Source organism: Marmota flaviventris, chromosome 8 (genome assembly GCF_047511675.1).
Source record: "Marmota flaviventris isolate mMarFla1 chromosome 8, mMarFla1.hap1, whole genome shotgun sequence".
Classification (NCBI taxonomy): domain Eukaryota; kingdom Metazoa; phylum Chordata; class Mammalia; order Rodentia; family Sciuridae; genus Marmota; species Marmota flaviventris.
Genome location: NC_092505.1, coordinates 97,231,586 through 97,252,589, shown reverse-complemented (window position 1 = coordinate 97,252,589; position 21,004 = coordinate 97,231,586). Strand labels below are relative to the sequence as shown.

The 21,004-nt window shown below is 37.6% G+C and overlaps 1 protein-coding gene across 17 annotated transcripts in view; it reads right to left on the bottom strand.

Annotated features, from left to right (window-relative positions):
- Mecom (MDS1 and EVI1 complex locus) overlaps positions 1-21,004 on the bottom strand; it is a 544,883-nt gene that overhangs the window by 57,202 nt on the left and 466,677 nt on the right. For 13 of the 17 annotated variants that reach the window (XM_071615485.1, XM_071615493.1, XM_071615483.1 and 10 more), the window contains exon 3: positions 1,873-2,007. In XM_071615485.1, the coding sequence (XP_071471586.1) occupies positions 1,873-2,007 (135 nt within the window). Of the gene's footprint in view, positions 1-1,872; positions 2,008-3,228; positions 3,645-4,715; positions 4,761-4,972; positions 5,691-21,004 lie in introns of those variants that run through there. The other 4 variants (XM_071615495.1, XM_071615496.1, XM_071615497.1 and 1 more) reach the window with 4 other exon arrangements.

The following is a 21,004-nucleotide window of genomic DNA, read 5'->3' as shown; positions in this document are numbered from 1 at the left end:
CCAGAATAATACAGAAGTTTAGAATAAGTGCTTAGAGAAATAATAGGTGCATGTTTAATATTGGCCTTCTATGGTTTTCCTGATTAACTGTTTCCCCTGGTTCTTCAGTTCAAATAAGTAAACATGCTATTCATTAAAGTATGAAACCAGCATATATTCTTTGGAAAACAGAGCCATTTATAATGTGTAGTTGAAAAGTAACGATGGTAAAATTATAAATGCCTATTCTAATGAGCAACCTAATACATAGTTAGGAATAGCAAAACAGTTTTCCTTTTTAATGCAATCAAGATTCCCAATGACAAGAATATATTTATTATAGAAAATTAGACAAATAAATATTAAATGAAAAAATGGCTACATGTGAGCTTGCATTGGCTACAAGTCTCATTCTTAAATCATCTTTTCACTAATTCTATAAGTTTTATTTGTCTATGGAAACAGCTCCCATTGGCACTAAATGCAAATAAGAAATAATTATTATGATATAATAAGGTATCTTTTGAGGTCCCCCCATTCCTTTCTGAGGAAATATAACATAAACAACTTACAACAACTATCTATTTCCATCTACAAATAGCAGGTCCTCAAAAACTGTTTGTTGCTGGTGGTGACAGTAACTCATATGATGGGCTTGGGATATTTTTTTGCCCACAATCAATAGCTAATTTAATAATGTTTTCCTTTGTCAATAATGCCTCTTGTTTTCTTATGGCACAGGGAAAAAAACAATCGATTGGTTTATTATCTTTGATATATGTTGAGGATTTTAAAATGATTCCTATTTAAATCTAATTTTACAATTTACTACCTCTTATATAGTTTAGCCAGTAAAAATTATCTGGTAGCTGGTAAAATGCCAAAGAATAATCTCATAACGATGATTGAAAGAGAGTTTTAGACCATATGACGCTAGCTTTATTTAACAGCTTTCAATTGGAAACATCTAATTTAAACTTTTTCTTTTTCTTGGTGGCGATTTCATACTAGATTTGCCAGGCAACCATTTCAATATGAACTTAGAAACATATTTGATTTAGGTAACCATTGGGTTAAAAGAAATAATTAGTTATAACATAATTAAATTCTAACTTAATGGTGTGTATAAAACAAAAATTAAGAGGTTGGATTTTTTTGTTATTTTAGGTATTGTCATATTAAGTTATGAGATTTATCATCTAATTTTATTAAGTACAAAATATGTTTCATGATATTGTCATGATCTTTATTTCATATTTACTGTTACTGAAGTCACCCTCACTGCATGGTCCTCCATAATCTCACAAAGCAAATTTCCTGCAGTGATATTTTAAAACTTTTCACATGTACAAACAAAAGAGAAGTTTGATTATTCTTAAAGTCCTCACTTATAACTAGGCAAATCAATATAAAATGCATAACCAGATAAGTCTGCACCAATATCATATCTCTACCTAGTATTTTAAATAAAACTATATAACATTTCAAATACACCCCTTCTAATTTCTGCATAAATTCACAAAGTAGTCTTGATTAGCTCAATACTTTCTATGAATGTGCCTACAATGATAGAAAAGGGAAAATGTAAAGAACACTAAGAAATAAATAAGTACTTAGTTTTTAAATCTTTCAGTCATACTAAAAAAACTGGAGCACTTATGAAGGGGACTAGGACAAAGTGAATAAACTACTCAAAAAAAAAAAGTCGTACTGAAAGAAAGTCGTACTGAAAATGACTTTGTTCTGCATCTTACTTATATCTCTGCATTGCCTTTCACCATATCAACAAACAGGCCACAAGGGTCTACTGCAGCTCACTGTTATTTTTATTCTTCAGGCTTCACTGATACTTTAGTGCTCTCAAAGAAAGACAAGAAAATCTTTACAACATACCTGATCATTTATCTGGCATGCAACGAGGTTGTGCTGATCATAACAGCCAGCGAACCTGATGTACTTGAGCCAGCTTCCTACATCTGGTTGACTGGCATCTATGCAGAACTTCACATTGCAAAACTCATCTAAGATCTGGAAGGAGGAAGATGAGAACAATCAATTGCCATATTGATCTATTCATGAAAGTGATTAGCTGCTTAAAATATATCATTGAAATGTATATTCCTCCTTTGAATCCTTAAAACAAAAAAAGCCAGACAGCATACATATGAAAAAAAAAAAGAAGAGTAATAAGAAGTTATGTGGGAAATGACAGCATGCTGCTTTTTAAAAAAGGAATCAAGCAGTTTCAACTCATTACAAAAAAATTGATTAACTGGTTTCAAAACATTGCTTGTTTCTTTTATTGTGCATGAATGAGTGCTATTTACTTAATTTTATCCAATAAATTTTTACAAAAAATACCAAACAGCATATATTAATATTTCTAAAATAAGCAGTCAACATTTAGGTTTGAATAATTAAAGTCAATATTTTATGTTTAGATAGTCATCTAATGTAAGTGTGTAATTAATTTAAATTAATTCATTTTAAAACTTTAAATATTTAAATTATTAAATTCTTCTTCCTACTTCATACTTTGTCACCACAAAACAATTAAATCATGCTTTTAATTGAAGGAGATGATAAGATTTGTCTCATAAATGCATCTGACCAAACTAAAGAAAAACAAATGAAAACAATCGATAGGTAAGCAGTTATGCAAAGTATGGCAACCTAAGGTTTTAGTTAACACATGTGTTTTACTAAACACATTTGTGTTTTAATATTATGTCCAGTAAGCAAAATAACAAAACTGGATGTGAATAAGTAAAAAAAATTACATTTAAGAATACTGTAAAAATTGCCATCATCATGTATGGTTGTATATTGTTATTTTCATGAGACTTACATTTGGCCTATAGGAAAGATTAATATTACCTAGGATATTTATGAAACAAAAATCAAATTGGGAAACTTTCATTTTTAACCTTTTTCATACTTAAACCAAACTATTTTGGTTCACTAGCAATTGTGTCTTAAACATTAATATTGAAAGTTGCAGAGTTGTGGATCTCAGGGTGAATAGCTACAAAGGCTGCAAATGTCAACCAATTAAAGCAAACTTGAGGAAGTTTCCTATCAAGGACTAAACAACACAGTCTAGAACAAAAATCAATGAATTAAATAAGCCCTTACAGAACTCTGCTGCATCTATACCTACATAAAAGTTTCAACTAAACTCTAGACCAAAAGCAATTTTGCATGGAAGTCAGGTAATCATCCAATTGCAGATTCAAGTCATTAACTCACCATAAACTTCAAGAAGAACCCAGTGCTCAAAAGGGCTGTAGTCAAGGGGCACTATGAATAAGCTCTTGGCCATGGGGCAATTGAAGGGCAATAAGTAGTTCCACAATTTAAAAAAGAAAAATAGAGCCAGGAGATAAAGGCAGTAATTGCTAAATACACACACACACACACACACATACACACAAATTTTTCAAGGACACTTCTTCACACTAACAACAACAACAAAAAAGTCTGCACTTAAATCCCTTGTCTAGTGATAAGGACAAATTTTATACAATTTGGCACTTATAAAATTACAAACTTTAAGATGTTTCTTCAGCTCTGAAGACTGCATAACTCAAATGCAACTTGAGATTTCTCCCCTTCCCAGATGTTGAGAAGGCACATAAATATCAATACAATGTACATTGCAAAATAGTAAAAAGTTGGGGTTTTTGTTTTGTTTGTTAGATTGGTTGTTTGGTTTGGTTTCTGATTGGTCTTTTGTTGTTTGTTTGTTTTCTTGACTAGTAAAAAAAAAAAAAAAAAAGGCAGGTCTACTGACACACCAGAGAAATATTTAATAAAGGAAATAGGATGAAGCCAGTGAAATGCAACACCAGTTCCATTTCATATTTGCAGAAAGACGTGGAAAACTTGTTAATTTCAAAGTCAAGAAGCATCTATCCCCTTAGCTCTCAAGCATTCCCTTTTGCGGGGGCAGGGAGTTAAGTATTGCATATACTGCACATAAAAATTCTAGGTGTAATTTTATTCCGTGTTAACATTATTGCCATTGTGACTGTCAACAGCAAAGTTAATTTTTAAAAAGATTCATTTCCAAAGAATGTCTTTTTACATGATCTGTTACATGATTATTCAAAGATTTCACCAACATATTAACTTTCTTACTCTCAATATTCTTGCCCCAAGACAAAAACTTAACTTTCTCCAGAAACGTCCCCCACCCCACCCCAGGGGTGGGGGGGAATTATTCACTTTTGATTTGCTAGCAGAAGTACATTTGTCTCCTAAATGGCTTAATCGTCTCGGAAATTTCGAATAAAAAAACAAGTAACAACACATCTTCCCTCATTTTATCTACTTACTACACTCCTGTGTTTTTAAAAGCTGTCAATCCCAAAAGATCGCGTTAAAATACAAACATATATACATATATATCCCATAGGTGAACCTTACAGAAAGGCCCTTTCAAAAAAAAAAAAAAAAACCCAACTGCAAAAGGGGGGAAAAAATCCCCACAATCTAGCCAAAGGGTCCGAATGTGACTTTCTCGCAAAGCAGCACACGATGTTGGACAGCAAAGCTATTACTTGGCAAGGTGGAACTCGGCCGAAACCGGCTCCAAAGTCGCGTGGCCGGTGCCAGGAATTCAGATTTTGGCAACCCCACCTTCTGCGTCCCCGATACCGACCGACAGACCCAAGGAGGGAGGGAAGGAGGAGAAGAGCGCGAGGAAAAGAGGCCGGCAGCCGGCAGAGACCCACCGAAGGCCGGACGACCCACCCCGAGACGCGTCCAGACCGCACGGTTCCGCAGGAGGAACAAGGAAATCGCCAGGCTTAGCAACGTAGATAAGCAGAGGGCTCCGCGAGACTGAGGGCGAGGAGGAAAAGAGGGCTGGGGCGGGGGGCGCCCGGGGAAGGGGTGCCCGGCAGGAAACTGTCCCAAGTGACAAACTATGCACATCGCCAAGAGTTTGTTGTTGTTGTTGTTGTTGCTGTTTTTAAGTGAGTTCGCTTACCTTCAAGATTTCTATGGCCTCAACTCAGCAATAAAAGGCAATCACAGAAGAATTAAAATAAACAAAATAAAATAATCAGCAGCCCCCAAGCTCCTGTACGAAAATCCTTTCAAACGATTCCCAGCAACATTGCGAGATGTTTGGGGAGGAAAAAAAAAAATGCCTCGCGCGTCTCGATTTCCAAATGGGTCTCTGATAACTTTGTGCGTCTCTAGGATCAGCTCGCCGGGACCATGCGTTTCAGATTTATTGTCCGCCAAAAAGTGTGTTTTAAGACCAGAAATGAAAATGAAGTCTTCTCTCGTCTGAGTGACCCGGGTTTGGTGTGTTTTGGCTTTTTTTTTTTTTTTTTTTTTTCCGCCTTCCTAAAAGAGCTCGGAGTTATTCCTTCTGGTTCACATCACCTCCCTCTTTTCTCACTTTCTCTTGCTCTTATCAGCCCGATGTGTAATGAAAGTTATCTGAAACCCACTAAAACTTCTTCCACTTCTCCTTCCCTGTTCCAAGGGGGGAAAACAGGCAGGAGGAGGAGAGTTTGCGAAGGTGGGGGGCCTGGGGAGGCGAGGGGAGCTCTAGCCCCCTTTCAGATCCTCTGCAGAGCCTTCCCGGGTCCTAGACCCTCACGGGATCGTCCCCTTTCGCAACTCCGAGCTTAGCCGCCGGGTTTCTATTTCATGAACTGTCTCTTTAAAGAGGATCTGCTTGGCCATCCAGAAAGAACCCGGGGCGAGGGAGAAAGGGAGCTATCGGAAGCCAGACGGGCTCCTCTTTCAGTAATTTTTAAAGTGACAGCAGCCTCCTCTGGCGGGAGAGGTCACAAAAAGGTCGCCAAGACCCAAGTCCTATAGGGACAGACTGATTATGGATGCACCATCCCCCTTAAACATGTAGATTTCTCCGAGTAAACAACCAATGGGGAGATCTCGCCAGGCAGGATTTCTTTCCCCAGGGAAATATCCTCCCTTTCGGTGTCCTGAAAGCACAAGTGTAAGTGTGTGTGTGTGTGTGTGTGTGTGTGTGTGTATGAGAGAGAGAGAGAGAGAGAGAGAGAGAGAGAGAGAGAGAGAGAGAGAGAAACGGATGGGGGATGGGGAGAAATGGGGTAGACTGGAGAAGTGATTTTCAGGGGTGTGAGGGTGTGCGCACCAAGGTGGGCTTGGGGGCTGGGGGCGCTGGAGAGAGTGAGAATAAGGCTTGGGGTAAAAGAGACGCTGGTTCGTACTAAACATAATTAGTTCAGAATTTCTCGGAAAACAGGAACCTCAAGAATGAAAAGTTGACATTACATTTCCAGATTTTTGCTAAGCATCTTTTAAGATAAATTTTAATTGAAATTTACCTTCAAGTGTATCCCCTCCACTCTTACAGTTAGGTCAACAGAAAGGCGTGCTACATTTTCAATTCATACTTTCTCTTAGAAGAAATTTTAAAATGTGAAACATTTGCATATAACCCGCCCACATAGGGTATTATGGGCTTAAGAAGATTGACGACTGTCTGGTGAGTTTTGCCATTTTCTTTGATACATTAATTAAAACACCATGAACGCCCCTAAGTAGAATTACGGGATTTGACAACCCAGATTATTTGTAAGACTTTTAACATCATAAATGCTGCTTTTAGTGATCGGTATTATGCTATGTTTAATAATTTTATAATGTATATTTGGTCAACTTATATCAACACAATGCAGAAACGACATTGGAGGAAAGAATATGGGGAATTAATAACAAAATAAAAGAGTCTATATGTATGCTTGTTGCCAATCTTGAAAGAATTTAGTTAAACCTACCAGTTAGATGGAAATAAGTGCTTTTATCAGAAAACTCCATTCATAAAAGCAAATGGACAAAATCCAACTTCTTTCCAGCCCAACAATGGAAAGTTAAGCAAAGTAAGCGAGTCTGGGGGCACTTGCGGAGGGAGAGGTGGAATGAGCGAGGAAGGCTGGAAGAATGAATGCACTGCCTTTTAACTTTATCTGCAAAGGGGGACAAGTGCCACCCACTTTTTGTTTTCTCCAAGTGCAAGTAAACATGAAAATCTATACACCCCCCCCACCAAAATGCTGATTTAAAAATAAAAATAGTAACAAAAGAGAGGGATGTGGGGGAGAGAAAAATGACAAGAGGTGATGACTAATTCGTTTCGGTGGCCTGTTATCTGTGACATTGAACTGTTATTTCAGATAATGGCCATTGTTTGAAGCAGTAGTAGGTAGGACAGGAAAAATCCTTTGTAAATAACCTAAAACCTGGTGAGATATTCCCATAGAGTTCGGCTCTTGAGAACCTTTAAGAGTCCCGGGTTTGCTGCATTGATTTCCTGCCCTTCCTCAACTTGCCCATTGTCGAAGCTTTTTTTTTTTTTTTTTTTTTAATTTAGCCATAAATTGGACCGGCTCGAGCTATGAGCTGTTCTATTTTCTTCCTGTCAGGATGAGGGATTTGTTTTATGATGCATTGTGTATTAAATACAAGTAATCTGGGGAACCGATTGCTTCAGACAGTGCGGCCTGATCAGGGGGTCTGAGAGCTCAGCGCCCCAACCCTCCCTGCGCCCCCTCCCCGCCCTAGCCCTGCAGCCGCCACCTTCTTGCCCTTTACACAGTCGCCTTTCAAAAGGAGAGGACGTCGGTGGAGAGACAAAGGTCGTGTGGAATCAGTGGCAGGTCCTGGCTAAATTAGGATTTCGTGGAAAGGGCCTCTGAGTTTTTCCCTTATATTGGTTTGGGGTGGGGGAGGCGGGGCGACTTGCAAGGTCTGGTTACTTGCAGGTATTGCAGAAGGCCGGTAGATGGCGTTGTGTCCCGAAATAAAGAGCGGCGCTTGCGGCTCCCAGCCTTCCAGGTGAAGCAGCCGCCGCCCTCCTGGCTCCTGCAAAGGGTTTCATCCTCCGCCACGCGCGTCTCTAGAGCCTCACCACCCAACGCCCGCACGCTGCAGCCCCGGCCCGCAGAAGCCGGGCTTTGCTAAAGCTATTTCTACATATGGAATTCTTTTCTCGAAATCCAGCCAAAGAGTCAACACTTCTTCTCTGAAACATCCCAACATTAATCTAGAGTTGGAGGATTCTTTTCATTATCATTATTTAATTGATATCATAATTGTCATCAAGTCTTGTTCACTGACTAAATTGTGATAGAGACTAAAGGAAATCATCATAAGGATGTGGGCAAAGGAGGTGTTAACGCTAAATCTCAGTCGCTCTCTTCTTCCAACCTACTCCCTTTCTCCTTTGGGTATATAACAATAATTTCGTGTAAATGCAGAATTCACCCCCCTTTTCCTTGACATAACTTAAAGTTTCAAGAATGGGTTCTGAAATCCCACAATTAGCTAAATGGGCTTTGTTGTTGTTTAAAAAGGGAGTCCCTTGCTTTTAAATAACCCTTTAGAAGAAGACCTGACCCACCTTCCCACATCAGAATTGAAACAAGAGGAGACAAGGGTAGAGGACAAGGATTTTGCAGGGGTTTAACTTTTCTCCCCTGTTAGCTTGCTTTCCATCAGGAGGTTTCTAAAACAATAAATAAATACAAGGAGCCAAATACCACTACCAATTCCCTTTATTCCTTGGGATTTCTGGTGAAATCTGTTTACAGTAGTTCCCAGTTACAAATTAATCTGCACAAGCCGCTGTCTGCTTGGCAGTAATCAGTAACATGCATTTCTGCAGGGTTGAGCACTGCCCTTGAAATGGGCTATTAAAAATAATGGTTCTACTATAATCTCAAACCAGCTTTAATTTGCAAACATGTATCAGGACAGATGATCTAAATATTAAGAGGATGGTATGAGAGAACAAACTATAACAAATGCATAGAGCTTTGGGGAAAAGAGAAAATAAAGTGGTTCATCGGCAGTGTATCAAAAGAGAATCATATTTTTAAAACATTTTTCTGGAAAGAATTAATAGTTTTTTTTTTTCTTCATTGCTCTGTTAATTGTTGTTTACCAGGAAAAAGGCATTGGAAAATATGAGGTTTGAGTGTGAGCTGATAGATTTTCTGGGAGTTGTAAAGATCCCCCTTTGGCTGATGGCAGGGCTGGGGTGGGAGAGGTTAATGTGTTTTCTTCCTGGTTTGAAAAGGGCATAAACCCTCCTCAGGCCTCTTCCTTCCTCCCCCAGCTGTGTGGATTGCAGAATCTTTAAAATGCCCAAAGATTTCCAATAAGGCCACTGGCTCTGCCTTCATTGTGTAACTGTTTATTTAAAATAAGTCAATATATTAGTTAAAGCAGTAAGAAGTTAGTGCTCCAGTATTCAAGTGATTCCCACAAGACTGTAAACTGATGCCTCTTTTAAGCCTTAAACTTCATGGTCGTCCCAGAAGTAAAAGTTCTGCTAATGGAGACCCTATGGGCATGGTACATTCCAGCACATCATTAAAGGAAAGAAAAGCAGTCCAGCCAAAGCCAGATGAAATGACTGCACTGTCCACTTTTAATAGGCTTCCTGTGGACAAACAGCACTGTAACACTCTGCAGAGGACAATATTTAAAAACAAGACAACTTGCTGGCAGTTTTCAATACCATAAAGTTAATAAAGTATGTTCCCATTCACCCTGACATTATGTTTTTAGTTTATAGAGGAAGGTACTTTATAACCTCAGCCTAAGTAGAGTTCCCTTAATTCTGCAGCTTTGGGTTTCTTGAGGTAGCTAAACATACAATGAACTCCAAGCCTGACATTTTCCTTGTAACACTATTTTCTGTTGCTTTTCAAGAACATGCAAGTGCAATTTTACATTTCTCAAGTGTGGTTTCATTCATAGACATCCCGTTAAATCCTGTTTCATACAGTTCATGTCAAGAAGCATGAAATAATCTGAGAAATTGACATTTGGCTGAACAATAACTGCTTGCTAATTAAATTAGCTTCTTGTATAGATATTGATGTGTGTTTAAAAAGAAAATCAATGCTTCCTTTTTCATGTCAGGATAGAATTTTGTAAAACCTTTCCTACTCTAACTGAGACAAAAATGAGAAGTACGTCTTTAGGACTCAAGACACTTCTCACTGATTCATATGTAACAATTTCTCCCAATTTATCTTCCCTCCTACTCCTCCGAATTCTCTTACCACCCACAGCTCTTCTTCTAAATCTTTTTACTTAATAGGTGGAACATAACAGTTAGGAAGGAAAGTTTGATGGGAAAATTATGGTATCATAAGTAATATTTGGTTTAATTTTAATTATTTATATTCCTTAATCAGGGAAGTAGCTCAGAAACTTGGCTTTAAACTTGAAGGTGAATTCTGTGATGCTGGGCAGGCAGGCCCACCAAAACTCTCCAGCACAATATGAGTTTATAAACAAAAATCTCTGAGTGTCTATAGCCCCAGCACACATCATCACTGCTCTGGAGAGAGATGTCTGGTCACTCTCTTGATGGACTCTGCCTTTCTTCCTCCCCTTATCCTCTTTTAAAGGGAGGGGGCTGTTAAAAAAGAGGAAATTAAAGGTAAAAAAAAATGTAAATAAAAAATTTCCCTTGGTCTGGAAATGGGCCCGACTGAAAGCATGTTAATCTCCACCTCAGTAATTTGGTTCTCCAGGAGAAGACAGAAGCCCTGCTGCTGTGCCCTGCACTTCATAAATCACATCTTTATGTGGACAAGGTCAGGGCACCTAACAGCTCAGACATGGGCCTTTGCAGTGGCTGGAGGATTCAGGCATGTTTGCTCTCCTGCTCGGCTCTCTGAGGAGTAGTCCAGCACGCTTCTAATTACTTTTGATTATTTTCATTTGCTGGGGTCAGTCTGGCTTGCCAGGACTGCTGGAGGGTTGATTTCCTACAAATCTTGATGTCTTTGTAGGACAGCACTGTGTGCGTTCAGAATTAGCACCCCGTTATTGTCCCTCCAGTGTGGGATCCCTCACAATAGACATGGTGACACGTTTCCCCAGTGAAACATTACCTACTTCCCTTCTTATTAATTAACCATACGGGTATAGCCACCTATCTGATCTTTTTTAAAAAAAAAAAAATGCTAAAGAATTAACAATTGAGTTTTTTATAGTATATTTGACCAGGATGAAAGCAAATTTTTTTTTTTTTGCTTCGATTTTTAAATATATTTAGCAATGACTAGTAGCTCTTTGGGAACTAAGATGAAATACTTTGCTGAAACAACAGCTCAAGTGAATAAATTATTATACTCAAAGATTTATTTCCTAAACTCCAACTAAGACTGCCATATTTAAAATATTTTTTGTTGGGCTATTTTGATGTATTTCAGTCCTAAGCTATTACGCTGAGTGCTTAAAGCACAACAACAAAAAATTTATACCAAGTTTAAATGAATGCACTATGATAGAGTGAACACTTTAATAAAACATAGTAAAATTTGGATAGAGAGAACAAGACAAAATACCATTATTTTTCTTTTCCTTGGCCCTCAAAGTAAAGGCGTTTAATGCTCTGATGTGTATGCACTGAACGATATTTTCAAGAAAAAAAAAATGATGAGCAAATAAATATTCACGAAAACTGAAAATAAATATTTGCAAAGAAAAACACTTCAGTCTCATTGTTTAGACACAGGCATTTTCACATGCTGAGGACATTTTATAAAAAAATTTTGTATAATGCCTTTATTTTATTTCCTTATTTTTTATGTGGTGTTGTGGATTGAACCCAGTGCCTCACACATGCTAGGCAAGTGCTCTACCACTTAGCCCTATCACTAAAGGCCCAGCCCTATCACTGAGGGCATTTTGCTGTTATATATTTATATATTTATATTTTTAATATTTTATAGACAATAACTAGAATTACAATTATCATTGGTCTCAAAAGCCAAATCTTTTCATTCTTCTGATGTAAAGACATCAGAACTAAGGCAGTAAATGTTTTTGGAATTAACCCCAACTCTGTAAGGGCTTGATTTTTTTCATTATTTTAAATAATTTTAATTAATTCAATCTTTCAGGACAGCATTTAGCACAGTAAGCAGTAACTCTGGGGTTGGCTTCTTCCCCGGGGCTTTAGAAGCACCACTTAAGAATGTGTTTAGACTCCTAATGTTGTCGAAAGAGTGAGTAGGAAGGCCTGCTCCTCCTCCTGTCTCCACTCCTAGCTGGGTACCTTTGGGTAAGTCACTTAACCTTTGAGTAGGCTTCCATGAAAGTTTCATAATATCAGCATAATGTGAGTGTTGGGAAAATAAATTGGGTAATGTGAGTGTGAACTGCTCTGAGTTCATGGGAACAGGTCAAAATACTGTAAGTTTCACAGTATTTGTGTTTGTGTAAGGGGTTAGAGTAAACTTACACCCATGCTCAAAGAGGAGAAGAGTCTGCCTATACTGCAAGAAATGGCAAAGTATGAGTATTTTTTTTTTGTCCTCTTTCTTCTATTCCAGTGTCAGTTGTGCTAATCCTTACCCTGACCTGAGAATTTTAAGAAAAAATGTTTTTTTCTGTCAAGCTGTGCTACCCTAGAAGATGTCTGTCTGTCTGGTTTGCTGCTGAGCTTGTTCTGTCCCACCCATTGTGCTCTCTGCCAATCAGCACCAGGGGGTGTTGTGAGGCAGAGGTAGAATGCCACTGAGATCCCAGAGCCCTAAATATTAGAAGGACACATACATGCATACACACACACATATTCTAGGTCAACATTGTTACCAAGGTCAAGAAATTCATCCTTTACAATGTCTTCTGGTAGACTTTAGGTGCTGAGAGAGCGGGAACTGGGTTTATCTTCTCTGACCCAATTGTCCAGAATATGCCACAATGCCTGCCATAAATTAATACTTGATGTACTTTTGTTGGGAAGAAAAAAGCATCAGGCTTTCTTGGTTTTCCTTTTCATTCCTTCGAATGCCAGGCTTGGATGTTGGTACCTCCAATCTGAATGAAGGCAATTGTCTGCTAACAGATCTTCAAACCACCATCACCCTCCCACCAGTTTATACTCCAGACTGTTATTCTTCCTAACTATCAGCTGCTACTCACTGCCCTGCTCAAGATTCTATAGTAGGCTGGAATTGCCTAACCATTAAGTGTAAACTCATTCTGGTTTTTTTTTTTTTTTAGAACTAAATGAAGCATTTATGTAAATAACTTTAACACATGCATAGAACATGGCATGTGGTTAATAGAAAATAGCTATTATTATTGATACTACTAATATAATTGTTAACATTAGTGTTGTTCGGTTTATAATTCATTTTGCCTTATCTCAGATGAACTCTCTATCCTTCAAAGCCACCTTTTTTCTTTATGCTCACAGATTCTTACTACCCAGGTTTGATCTTTTCCTCCTTGACTCCAAATCATCTGCTCTTCTTTCCTGGTTTATAGCCAGTTCTACTTTAGGTGTATCTGTAGTGGTCTGGTCTTAAGGAGAGGCATTGTAAGATTCTTAAGGTTGGATTCTAGTTTTATTCCCACCAATATCTTCAGTAGCATCTTTTCATAAACTAAACGACTTTTGAACTTCCTTGTAAGAGTCATTATGGCTAAATGTATGGGAAGTTACTATATTTAATATTCAAGGAAAATTGGCTACTTGACATTGTTCCCCTGTGGGAATTGATTGATGCATTGATAATTCTGTTTTAGAAATTTAGAAACAGGACTTCCTTCCACTGCTGCTTCTCTGGAGAAGTACTATATTGGCATACTCCCACCACTCCTAACCCCATATTCTGTTTCTGCCCTTTAGGTAGGCTCACATGCTGGACCACAGTTAGGACTCCTGCCCTGCCCTTGTCCCCAGCAAGTAGTCATGGCAATCCATTAAACTGCTTCCAAAACACTCTCATCTTCAGATGGGCACAGTGGAGTCCCTTGTCACTTTAGGCCTGAATTTTTATGCCATTTTTACACTAGAAATCAGTCTTCCTGAAGTAATAAGTTTGCAACAATGTTTTGTTTTACATAAGAACAGAAGATAAAAAGCAAAATCAAGGAAAAGCCACACTAGCCAAAGTTCTGACAGTTCCCTATTTGCTAGAAAATAAAGCCTCTAATCCAAGATGTAGTCTCTTCTGTAATTTGATGTCAAATTAATCTTTCCAGGCCCTTTTTTGGCTCATTCCCTCTACATAAATCATCAGCTCTGGTTAGCTACCGAACAGACAGTCCATACCCTGGGTCTTCTCAATATGGTTTGTGCAGGGCCTGCACTTCTCTCACTTCCAACATTTGCATCATCCAAGAGCAGAAGCAGTAGATAGAGGAGGTGAATTACTTGTTGTATTTATGAAGCTCTCGGTTCTGAAATCATACACTACTTCATATTTAAAACCATTCACTAATCTGTCATCATATTTTGGGTCATTGGGGATATCTCTGCTATCAACCAATCTACCTATAAATTATTTGATAGCAAGAAACATCCTCCAAACTGGGAACAGTGGTACATGCCTACAATCCCAGCAGTTCAGGAGGCTGAGGCAGGAAGATCACAAGTTCAAGGCCAGCCTCAGCAACTTAGCAAAGCACCAAGCAAGACAGCAAGACTCTGTCTCTAAACAAAATACAAAAAAGGGCTGGGGATGTGGCTCAGTGATTAAGTGCTCCTGGGTTCGATCCCCAGTACCAAAGAAAGAAAGAAATATCCTCCACACCAGCTTTTTCTAATTTTTGAATTATAAACAGGTGTTCTCTTGAAAAAAAAAATGTGTTCCTGGGTCAACTGAGGTAAAGATAGCCTCCTCTTGGAGATTCACATGAGCATCAGAGTGGTAAATGTTTTAATTTAAGGCTGAAAGTCTGAGTCCTGAGTAAAATACCTATTCGGCTTTTTTAACTGAGCATCATCTCTATCTCCTTCCACTGGAACATTTAAGGTAAACAAATTTGGAAATAAAGCTTTAAATGCCTTCATATCTGTTTCAGTAGAGCATACATGTTCTCCATATATATTTTTCTATCAACTGACTGACTGTGACTATTGATCAAAAATGTCACTACTAGCCAGGCAGGGGGCACATGCCTGTAATCCCAATGACTCAGAGCTGAGGTAGTAGGATTTCAAGTTGAAAACCAACCTCAGCAACTTAGCAAGGCCCTAAGTAATTTAGCAAGACCCTGTCCAAAAAAAAAAAAAAAAAAAAAAAAAAAGGGCTGTGGAGTGGCTTCAGTGGTTAGGCACTCCTGGGGATCAATCCCTGGTACACACACACACACACACACACACACACACACACACACACAAAGGTACTATAAAACAGTCAAAAGTAAGTAAAGACAAAAATCAAGCTTTAATTTTTTCATTCAACCAGAAAAACATTTGGAAGGTCTATCAAGTTCACAAAGAAAGTAGGTTACCAGTAAAATCTGGCCAATTGATCCTTTGCCTGTAAACTGCTATAATTGTATTTGAGTATATAGTAGAAGGACCTTCCAGAGGAATGTGTACAATCTCATTTCACAATCAACCCACTCCTTCCTAACCTCTTCCATTAAAAGTCTTTCTGAAACACAGATTTCACCATGAACATATTTATATGCAATGTTCTATATTATTTAGGTTTTTCTTAATAAGATTTGGCACTATATAGATATATATTTCCCTAGGAGAAAGAAAAGGAGCAAGGTGATCTCCATCTAAGGATGCCTGAATTAAACCTTCAAGAATTTGCCTTTTCTCCATTTTCCATATTGGATTCATGTGTTGCGCCTGCCTATGGCTGTCTAACTGCTAAACTAAGTGGACATTAAATCAGATGGCATACAAAATTACAGTAATTTGATCCTTAGATAAACTACCAACCTTGATGTACTAACGTTGTTATAGATGAATTAACTCATCATCTGAGGAACATAACAGTTCACAGGAGTGACCACACAATCTCCTCTATAAAGAGCACTAATGGCTAAGATTAGTTTGTGATCTGTTGAAAGTGCTTACTTCCAACTAAAGAAATGTACCCCCAGGTGAGGAGAGAGGATTGGTGAGGCATTCACACCACAATATTTCTCTACTCCAAGCTTTGACAGCAGGTTAGAAGGTCTTAGTTATAGTGTTAAGAAGTGATTAATATGTTCTTATCATTGATTTAATAAAACATTTACCTTTTCTTTATGTCAGAAATCCTAAAATTTCATTTTATCATGTCAATTATCATAGCCAGACACTTAAAATACAGTAAAAATACTATACAGCCAGAAAAGTATGCTAAGCTGATAATCTATTTTAATGGATGTCACATTTTATGATATACATTAAATGGCAAACCATCAAAGTAGTCCAATAGAGGCTAATGTACCCCCAAAGTCCAAGAATCACTGTGAAAATTCAGGCATTGGTTTCAGTTGTAGGCTTAAAAATATCTTCCCGCAAAGTTTTGTTGGATCATTTTTTCAACTTCAAATAAAATCCAAGTTTGCTAATAAAGTGCCCTACAACTGGAAAAGGGGGCTGGAAGAAAGACACTAGTGGAACTACTGAAAGAGAAAAGAAAAAATGTCTACCTCGATTCACACATAATTTCTCTCATACTATGATCTGGGCTATCCACTTATTAATAAACCATGGAATCAGATATTCAGACATGATTTGGAGAATATCCAATTGTGAGCCTCGGATGGTCAAATTTAAATGACTCATATTTTAAATTTTAAACTCATACTTTTTTTTTTTTTTTTTTGCTGGGGCAGGGTACCCGGGATTGAACTCAAGGGCACTGGACCACAGAGCCACATCCTCAGCCCTATTTTGTATTTTATTTAGAGACAGGGTCTCACTGAGTTGCTTAGCACCTTGCTTTTGCTGAGGCTGTCTTTGAACTTGAGATCCTCCTGCTTCAGGCTCCTGAGCCTCTAGGATTACAGGCATGTGCCACTGTGCCCAGCTGAAACTCATACTTTTAAGTAACTGTGTCTCACTTAGTTTTATACCCTCCCCCTTCACTTCCACTCTAAAAAGAGCTGCAAGGTTCAGAAGTCTTAAAAAAAAAAAAAAACTGTTGATGAATCAAATTTAAATGATTCATTAAATACTTCAGACATACAACGTTTTCAAAAAAAGTGTTGATTCTGCACAAATTACAATAAAAATCTTTATCATGTCCTGTACTAATAATCTCTTTAGTTACTGATGTTGGAATGTGTCAAGAAAGTCATATAATATATTTTGTTAAATTTTAATCCTGGAAAGCACAGTGGAGTGTCAAAATGATTCAATATAATATTTAATTACTGCAAAAAGCAATCAGAGGGAAAGGGAAAGAGAGGAAGAATAAGCATTTACTCAAAAAGAAAAAAAAAGAAAGAAAGAAAGAGATGGAGACCTGAATCATCTGCTCCCTCAGTAGGAATCAGTGTTTAAATGCCTTTTGTATTCTATTAATAGTATCTAGTTGCATTGAGTGTGACTCTTGGGTTTTCACACTATGCAGGCTCTGAATGCAAATATATCACTTCCTGTGGTGCTCAGCTGAAGCCAAGGTGATCCTTCCCCAAATGGGTTTAAGGGCTAAGCAAGGGAAATTTCAATTACACTTAATTTCCAATTACGTATTCACTATATAATTTAAGCTCTCAGTAAGATGTAAATTCACTGAATTTAGCTTAAGTTTTGAAAACTATTCCATAGTGGTGGGTGTCCTTTACACACAGTATTTGTAGAGGGAAAGCCAGCATTACGTCTCTTATTCTTCCTACTTCCAATAATGTTTGGTATGATCCAGTGGTACCAATGGTTCATGATTCACAGGGCTCAAGTCATTCATCCACACCTAGATGTGGTGGCAATAGTCTGATTTCACACACTTTCTGCTTCCTGTGGCCATTAGCAGGGAAATCGATGGACTGAATGTAGTAAGTTGCCATCATGACATAGGAAGATCTTCCAAAAACTCAGAAGACTACACACTTCCTCTTTGCAAAGATGAAGCCCACAGAATCATAAAAAAAAAAGTCTCATCCCCAGTTGCTGCTATGCCGAAACCCTCTGATATGGGGCACTTCTTCTGGTCTGCATTTAATTACATGGTACTGACATGGTTGCTTCAACTTATTGAGCCTCTCTAACAGTATTTCTCAAATTGTAGTAACAGCACCTAAATAATAGAAGTTTGCTAGAATTAAAGAATTGAGATAATGTACATTAAGCACTTAATATAATGGTACATATGAGATACTCCTAAGGAGAAACTATAGAGACCAAAATCACAGAATCTGGAGTGAAGAGGTGCACTGAAATTATAGCTTCATCTTGTCCTAGTAAGGGACATGTGTAATGTTATCTATCATGTCAATTTTCTCATCTGTAATATGAAGATAATGAAAGTAAGTGTCTCATAGGGCTACTGAGAGGATTAAATGATCATCTTTGCAATAGCACTTAGTGCCTAGCACATAAAAAAGTGCCTAATAAATATTCACTATTATTAAATAGAATTCCACCACTATAATATAGTTCCTCCTTTAAAAATGCCCTGTTTGTTTGTTGTATATAGATATAGACATCCTTATATCAAAAGACAAACTTTTTCTCCTAATTTATTTGTTGCTTACTCAGGCAGTAGTTTCTTTCTGCTAAGTGGAAATGAAAACACATAGATCTAGAGAATAATCAGCAAAATCAAAGATACAATGTTAATATATCTTCCTACTTAGGGATCACAGCCCTAATGGGAAAAAAACATTTCCTAAGAAAGGAATTTGGAGAACTAGGTAAAAGAAAACACATGAAGAAAAATAGGAAACTTCATAACTCTACAGGAAGTGATATATGCTTTTAAAAAAATAAACCTCCAATAGAAGTTAAATTTGAACTATCATTTTGTCAATATTTGATATAAGGTATTAAAAATCTAATTTTTCAGAACATGCAAAAAAAATGAAACATTCAAGGAAAAGGAGATTGCATCAGAATAAGACATAGAGTGAACCTATACGACTTCAGCAGAGATTGTTCAATTGTGGGTAAGTTTGTTCTGCTGGCTGGTGGTCAAGTTACAATCATAGAATATTAATTCAACATGTACAACAGCTTAATTCACTTTTATTCCACAAGCATTTCTTGAGAATCTTCTGTGTCTTGATAAATCATTTGAAACTGAGTATATAATAATAATTAAGTCTATTTAGGCAGCTCTAAAATCCAATGGAAAAATCCATTATGTTGTTTATTGGTTAAGAACTACACCCTGCAGTCACTGATTGTCATGAGGGATGAGTCCTGGTGAATCATTACCACTACCAGGAAAACCCACAGCCTCAGCATCCTTACATACAGTAAGTGGTATTTTTAGGTGTTGTTTTTACATATGCATCTTGCTTGACTCTACCATCAAAAGGGGTCTGATCTGGATAATTTTTTTTTACAAATTTTCTGAAGCGATAGTTCAGAATTTAGAGGATAATAATATAGTCCTAAAGTGAAGATGAATAATGTATTTTTTTCTGATTAAAATACATTTACTAGTCACAGATTTAAGATAAACCATTTGTTTATCATTTCATGCCCAGGTGTCATGTTGATGGTACTGGTAAAAGATAAGCATACTGAATACCCATCTGGAGTGATTTGAAAATATGTCCATGAATTTTAAGATTTGTTTCCCAGCCCCTTCTTCAAACAATGAAGTCTAATTCTTCCTACCGTAAATGTGCACTGGACTTAGAGACTGGTTTCTAATGAACAGAATGTGGAAAAAGTGATGTGATATGAGTTTTGAAGCTTTGTTACAAAAAGAACAGTCTCTCTCGGTAGAGGATTGGGCTCAGTGGTACAGCACTTGCCTAGCACATATGAGACACTGGGTTTGATTCTCAGCACCACATTAAAAAAAATAAAAATAAAATCATTAAAAAAAGATCTCTCTCCCCCACCTCCCATTTTTGACATGTTCTGTAGACATTACACAGCCTGTGGGAAGACCTATGCAGGCAACAATTAAGACTTACAAGCTGCTAGAATCAACCTGCAAGCGATGTGAGCAAGTAGTGGTCTTGGAAAACAGATTCTGCATCCTCATTGAAACCTTTAGCTAACTATAGTTGCAATCCAAACTGCAACCTCATAAGACACTGGACCACAAGAGCCCAGTTAGCTAAGCTGCTCCTTAATTCCTGAACCACAGAAACTGAAGACAATAAATTGTTATTACTGTTTTCAGCCACTGGGTTTTGAGGTAATTTGTTATGCATCAGTAGACAGCAAACATACCAGCCAAAATTCTTTGGTGCACATGCAGAATTCAATTGCCTTACTTCAGCTGATCATCAAAAAATTCTGGCCTGTGAAGGACTGCCCCTAGATGACAGTTAGCCTTAGCCTGTCCATACCCTGCTGCAGTGCAGAGGGGGTTTTACACCACCATCTGACAAATACTTTCTTCCAGTTCTGCTCATAAACTGTTACCCAGTGGACTCCTAAGGGTAACCCAGGAGCCACAAAGTTGAGAAGCATTAGTGAATAAGACTTGATAAGGCCAAATTATGGAAAGCTTTCCAAAATCAGTTGGAATTTAAGCTATATAGAATTGAAAATAGAGAAAAAGCAGTAATCATAAGTTTCTGAGTGATACCATTATGACAAGGTTTCAGAAAGATCTATTTCCTGTTTCCAGAGCTCTCAACTAGTTTGGAAGCATGTAGCAAATTAGAGTTAAGATGATTTGCAAAGTCAGGATTTTGTTGTTGTTATTTATAAAATGGCTACGATATTGATCATAGAAGTATCCCACTATACTATTTACCAGGAGCTTCCCAAATTCAGCCCAAATCTAAGAAAAGGCTACATAAGCATATCAAGGCCAAATGCATAAGTGAAAAAATAATACTAGCAATTCCTGCTTGTCTCACCTGCCCTCCCCATCCACAAGGAAGGAACTTGTTCCTTGGGCCTTGTTTTTGGTAACAGGACTTCTCTTTGGAGCTGCAATCATTTGCAGTAGGTGACCCTAGGTCACCATTTCCCAGGCTCCCCACGAGATTGCCAGGATTCTATAACTACCAACCAAAGCTATGTCAAGGCTTATTATGCATCATTACATTTAATAACTCATTAACAGACTATATGATGATTATTATCCTTGTTTTAGAAATAACAACGCTGAATTCA